The sequence below is a fragment of the Lactuca saligna genome, chromosome 5 (genome assembly GCF_052625555.1).
Source record: "Lactuca saligna cultivar CGN05327 chromosome 5, ASM5262555v1, whole genome shotgun sequence".
Lineage (NCBI taxonomy): Eukaryota > Viridiplantae > Streptophyta > Magnoliopsida > Asterales > Asteraceae > Lactuca > Lactuca saligna.
The window spans coordinates 299,619,242-299,625,803 of record NC_136421.1 but is presented as its reverse complement, the minus strand read 5'-3'; the positions used below and the strand labels follow the sequence as shown (position 1 = coordinate 299,625,803).

Genomic DNA, 6,562 nt, shown 5'->3' with positions numbered 1-6,562 from the left:
CCAATTCAACTTTCATTTTTTTCTTATTATAACATTGTATTTTTTACATATGGAAAACAATTTTTATTGCCATAAAGTACGTAGTTTTTTTTTAAGTTAACATTAAATCTATAAAATGTTCATTTGAAAAAGGATAAAAAAGCCATTAGTTTTCATGATGTATGAAAACAATAGTTACTCTAGAATTTAAAAGTATAATGTCTTGATAAGAAACAAAAGAAAATACAATGTTGTAAGTGGGTAAGTCTTTCAAAGTACAATATTCCATTAAGTTATTTAAATTTATTGCATGACGAAACGAATATTATTTTTTTGTAGTTCCACCGGTGCTGCTCTTCCTGCTATACAATGGCCTGTTACTAATTTCAACATTCATGATCTACGCATGAGGATTATTTTGAAACTAGCGTTTATTTATTTATTTTGTGTAATGGCAACATCATTTATTGTTTTTATAATACATATAATGATATAAATAATGTGCTATATCTTTATCCTAATTATAGTGACTTGCTGTCAAGAAGCTTATGGATTACCAATATGGGGTCTCACTCTAAAAACTACAATATTGTGTTAAAATTATACAAAGCTAAAAATTATGGGGATTTTCAATTCTCATTATTTATTTTTATTTTTTTCCTCTAAATATTTGAAATTACAATGTTATTTTTAAGTCGTTCTTAGCCCATTTAATTTTTATTTGTAGGTTATCACTTCACTATTAAGTATAACGGTGAACTCATATCATTTTTGGCTACTTCTATCATCAACAAGTTGATAACTTTTCATTATATCACATGGGTTTTAATAATTATACCACTTATTAAAACCCATAACAATTGAGTATTAGATTATTCTGCATTTTGGGACTTCATGAAAATTTTAAAGTTTGATTTTGCAAGTAGGTCGTTCGGAAACTAATGTCGTTTAGATGTGTAAGGCCATGTTTGATCTTAACTATATTGTATAAATTTGTTGAAGACATAAAATATATTGAATATTTGGAAGGTTAAAATGACCATTTAGTTTTATTCAAACTTTTTGTTGGGTTATAACAAAGAAGAAATTTATGTCAATTCAACATTTTGACTTTTTACTTTATAAATCCATAACCGAAATTTTCTTTGACGCCGAGGCGATGGGAACTCCAACAAATCAGTTGTGGGCCTTGTGCTTTTTACTTATAAAAAGAAAAGTATTAAATGTCATGAAATCTAGTCCATGGCCCAATTGGACCCACATCACTTGATGAGTCATGAGAGTGAGTTCATGGTGACGCAATTAAAACGGCGCCTGAATTTTTGTATGGCGAGAAAAGAGAAACACGCAGCAAAATACCACTTTTCCCGCCACTGCTCCGCCGATGATTCACTCATCGACTCCGCCGGTCTCCCCCAAAACCAACACCACAACCGCCGTCCAGATCTGGAATTAATCTCCCTTCCTTCATCCAGTTGTTCTTCAATCATCGAGAAGGAGAATTTCGAGATTCATTACTTTGTGATCCTTTGATGATCACCGTTACGCCTTCTCCGATCGGTTTTATGACGCCTCCAAACGATCGATTTTCTGATGCCTTCTTCTATATATTTTTGATCTCTGGATTTATCTCCGGGCTGTAGCAGGTTCGATTGGAGCCTTTGTCTATCATCAGCTGTTGTATCAGGTGCCCTTTCAGGTATATGCTTATATCTATAGGTTGTAGCGGATCCTTCATTGATGTACATGGATATTGATCTAAATTTAGACAATGAAGATGCATATAATTTAGCTTGCAAATGGGAATATATCAAAGTAAATTTTGCAGAAATTATGAAAAGAGAGGTCGAGAAGGTGAAAATGGAGGCCCGAAGGGGAGTAGTGTGGTTGTAACTCGGGGATCTTGACATTGATGATGACGTAGTTCTCTCCTCTGATTTTCAGGCAACAGTTTTGCGTTTAGCTGGACTTAATCGCATTTAGTCTGCGCAACAACAAACTTAAGGTCCCCGAGGCAATTACCAAGGAAATCGTGAAGTTCAAACAACTTAGAGCTCTCTGTATAAACGATAGTCCAATCCTACAGAATTTGTAAGTTTCTGTTTTGCATATAAGATCTATTTGCTAATATTTTTTAACTCATAGCATTGAAAATCCAATCATACAGAGTTTGTAAGTTTCTCTTTAGCACATCACACATCAATAATACCAAAGGAATCCGCTATGAATATTGAACAAGAATTGGCATTTAAGAGCAAACTGCACCACTCGTTAGAAGTACTGAATGTCATAACTATAGATACACATGTATCAGCTATCCGAAAGAAAGACAAGACAAAAAAAAAGAGGAACAAGATTTTAAATCACAAGGAAATGGAACACGATTGGCCAACAACAACCACAATCCTTAATGTATAGGCAAAAATTGAGTATTACGACTTACAAATCTAATGTTGGATTAGTTAACAAGTATAAGCTTCACGTGTATAAAACCTATGTATATGAGGAATCGGGGGTCGTCTTAATGATGTCTGAATTCTGATGTGGTTGTTACAGGGAGTTTTTGGTATGTGATGATAATGGCCTCTAGAGCAATTTTAAGGCAGAGACACCTTCTTCTTCCCAATTACCTCTATCATGTCTCTGTTACTTCATTCTCCACCAAGTACTCAGGGGTGGGTTATGATCCTCTTAAAGCCTTATTGTTGGACAACAAAAAGAAGCAAGATGTTGCATGGAATGAAAAAGTAGGACATATGAGGATATGGCAATCTATACATTATACCACCACCACTACTACTACTACTACCACAAGTGCAACAGATGATAATAATAAGAAAAAGAGAAAAAAAGAAGCATCCCCTGAAGAATGCGATCAAGCTGTTGAGGGCTTAAGCAGTGCCAAGGCTAAAGCAAAAACCAAAAAAGTGAAAGAAGCAAAATCCATTTTCCACAGAACTTGTGGTGTGTTATCGGGTATTCGTCCAGCTTTAAGAGCTGTGGCTTCCATGAGCAGGTAACTTTTCCTGTTAAAATTCCAACAAGTGTTTGTGTTTGTGTTTGTGTAAGTCTCATTTGTTCTTTGACTTTGTATTGAGAAGGGAAGATTGGGGTAAGAAAATGAGTCACTGGAAAAATGAATTTGTATCAAGCATGAAGCATTATTGGTTGGGGATTAAGCTTCTTGGTGCTGATGTGAGGATCAGTTCCAGAATGCTTCTAAAGCTTGCCAATGGAAAGAGTCTCTCAAGGAGAGAGAGACAACAACTCACACGAACCACTGCAGATATCTTTAGACTTGTTCCTGTTGCTGTTTTTATCATCGTACCTTTCATGGAGTTTTTGCTTCCAGTATTCTTGAAAGTATTCCCCAATATGTTACCTTCTACTTTTCAGGACAAGATGAAAGAACAGGTATCTTAATTGCTTCAACTACCTACACCTACTCTTCTAAACCTCTTCAAAGTTTTTCTTTTTATGGAGGATTTTTATTGGCGTTTGATGTTTGTTGTAGGAAGCATTGAAAAGAAAGCTAAATGCAAGAATAGAATACGCAAAGTTTCTTCAAGATACAGTTAAAGAGATGGCAAAAGAGATCCAAAACAGCAGGAGTGGAGAAGTTAAGAAAACAGCAGAGGATCTTGATGAATTTCTTAGCAAGGCAAGAGTGTTGTAGTAATCACCACTTCCAAAGTATATGCTTCTTTTATTTACAAATTTACAATGTGATGATGATACATACAGGCCAGAACAGGTGCTGTTGTTTCCAATGAGGAAATATTGGGATTTGCAAAGCTATTCAATGATGAACTTACACTTGATAATATCAGCAGGTTGAGCTTTCAACCTTTCTTGTATATAATTATAATATATCAATGTTTCCTTTTTTAACCCTGATGTGTTGTTGATTAGGCCTCGTTTAGTGAATATGTGCAAGTATATGGGAATCCAACCTTATGGGACAGATGCTTACTTGCGATACATGCTTCGCAAAAGATTGAGATGGTGAGCTTTCTTTCTTATTTGATATATACATAAATAAATTTGTAGTAAAGCTACACTGTTTTACCATTTTATGAAATCATGTTTCAGTTGTAGTGTCATTGCATTGCAATTACAATGAGGGTTTGGTTTGTAGGATAAAGAGTGATGATAAGATGATTGAAGCAGAGGGTGGTGTTGATGCTCTGACTGATGATGAGGTTCGTGAAGATTGTAGAGAGAGAGGCATGGTTGGATTACTCACTGTGGAGGAAATGCGTTACCAGGTTTCATTTCAAATTTCATGTTTGAAAATATATTTTGGTAAGCAGACTGAAAATTAAATTATCATTTGCATGGAAAAAAAAATCAACACACAAGAACATTAAGCAATTTCTGTTTATGGAATAGGTTAATGAGTGTTATATAATCAAAATCCATTGAGAAATTTTGTTTTATGAATGTTTTGCAGCTGCGTGATTGGTTGGATTTATCTCTTAATCACTCTGTTCCATCTTCACTCCTCATCCTTTCCAGGTTATAATAACAATAAATAATATTTTTAGTAGAACCGAGATTCCATCATGAAAAGAAGAATATAATTATTGTAGTGGAAGGATGCTTAATAGGGATTTGTATGATTTTTTCTTTTTGCAGATCTTTCACTGTATCTGGAAAGTTAAAGCCTGAGGAAGTTGTCAGAGCTGCATTGTCTTCATTACCAGATGAAGTTGTGGACACTGTTGGTGTCACCTCATTGCCATCTGAGGATTCTGTTTCAGAAAGAAAGAGAAAACTCGAGTTTCTTGAAATGCAAGAGGAACTCATCAAGGTTACAATCTAATCAGTAATCTCTTCTGAAATGAAATAGAAATACCCATGTTATGAATTTTGGTAAAGGAGTGTATGTTGAGATTGGGATCCTAAAGAATCATTGATATTACTTGCAATTGCATTATAGGAAGAAGAAGAGAAAGAGGAAGAGGTGCAAGCGAAGAAGAAGGAATCAGTTGGAATTGAGAAAGACGTGACATCATTAAAAGAGGAGATGATTAGCATAACAGCCTCAGAAGCACAGGAAGAGGCAAGATCAAGAGCATTAGAAAAACAAGAGCAGCTGTGTAAAGTCAGTGAAGCTTTGGCTGTATTAGCTTCTGCATCTGTAAGGATAATATAAAGGAGAAACAATTTGATTTTAAATTGTGCCATTTTTTTCTTGTGATTTAATTACATTTGTGGTGTTAATTTGTGCAGTCTGTGAGCAGGGAGAGAGAAGAGTTTCTGATGCTTGTCAACAAAGAGGTTTATATAATAATAGAATGTGTGATAGTGATTAGTGAAGTATAGAAAGAATAGAGTTATTAATTAGTTTTGTGTTACTGTGTTTTGGTTGCAGATAAATTTTTATCATAGTATGATGGAGAAAGAGGGAATTGATAGCAGAAAAGAGGCGATGGAGGCATATAGAGCTGCACGCATGGAAAGTGAAGATTCAACTACTGATGAACAACCTGTAGCTGATGAGGTGTCTTCAGCCCTCATAAACAGGGTACGTAACTAACAAGACATTTATGATTTATCTCCCTTTGATCTTCAACAGTCATCACACAAGGCTTGCTTTATTATTATTAGGTTGATGCGATGCTCCAAAATCTTGAGAAAGAAATTGATGACGTGGATGCAAAGATCGGTGATCGTTGGCGAGTGCTTGACAGGTATGCTGTTTACATTTCATTATAATTTGTGACATATTTATGACATTTTGGCTTATTACTTTAGAGATTATGATGGAAAAGTGACTCCAGAGGAAGTGGCATCTGCAGCCATATACTTGAAAGATACTTTAGGGAAGGAAGGGGTTCAGGAGCTTATCACCAACCTTTCCAAAGATAAAGGTGATCCATCCCCATCTTAACTTTCTTTTCATACCCAAACAACTTAACTTGTTTTGGTATTGGTATGTGAATGACAGAGGGGAAGATTCTTGTTGAAGACATAGTGAAATTGGGCAGTCGGGCAGAAGATGCTGACTGACTGATTGATTGATCTCAATTCTCTCAACAACCACGTATATAGATGAGATGAGATGAATAATGGTATTTGTATTCTTCTGTTTGATTTTACTTTTGTAACTAACTAGTACATGTATGACTTCCAATACCTTTTTTTTTTTTTTTTGTAGCCAGATTGTGAGGCTAGCTCGCTGAGCTGAGTGGCATAGGCTTTGAGGTGTGAAAGTCTATCTATAACTTTCTCTAGGCACTGAAAATTTTGTTGCTTCTGTTGAATCATATGTCAATAACAGAGTTATGAAGCTTGGGCATCTTTTTTGCTCATCGTGTTCACCCTGCCTATGAATCGGGTATACCTTTTTATTGTTTTTTTTACATCAATAACAATTATTTATTTATTTATTTAGTTTTAAATTTTTGCACACCCAAGAGAATGTGTTGTGTTACTGGTAGTAGAAGAAATGCAAAATCTTTACAGCCTCATTTAGATAGATTGTATAAACTTCTCTCCTAATTCTTACAAACCTTCTTCATGCTTCTTTATTTGTAAGTTTGCTGGTTTTGGAATTTTGGGTTTCAATTTGTGGTGC

At 34.9% G+C, this 6,562-nt stretch overlaps 1 protein-coding gene across 1 annotated transcript; it reads left to right on the top strand.

The window, feature by feature from the left end:
- The first annotated feature begins 1,317 nt into the window (after positions 1-1,317).
- LOC144998421 (uncharacterized) lies at positions 1,318-6,505 on the top strand. Its single transcript, XM_078958193.1, has 17 exons — positions 1,318-1,678; positions 1,924-2,070; positions 2,536-2,995; positions 3,081-3,393; positions 3,494-3,640; positions 3,724-3,812; positions 3,892-3,984; positions 4,118-4,247; positions 4,433-4,497; positions 4,618-4,792; positions 4,922-5,122; positions 5,215-5,262; positions 5,357-5,509; positions 5,593-5,675; positions 5,740-5,855; positions 5,933-6,056; positions 6,143-6,505. Exons 3-16 carry the CDS (start codon positions 2,553-2,555, stop codon positions 5,992-5,994), a joined length of 2,118 nt encoding a protein of 705 aa, XP_078814319.1. The 5' UTR covers positions 1,318-1,678; positions 1,924-2,070; positions 2,536-2,552; the 3' UTR covers positions 5,995-6,056; positions 6,143-6,505.
- The last annotated feature ends 57 nt before the right edge of the window (positions 6,506-6,562 follow it).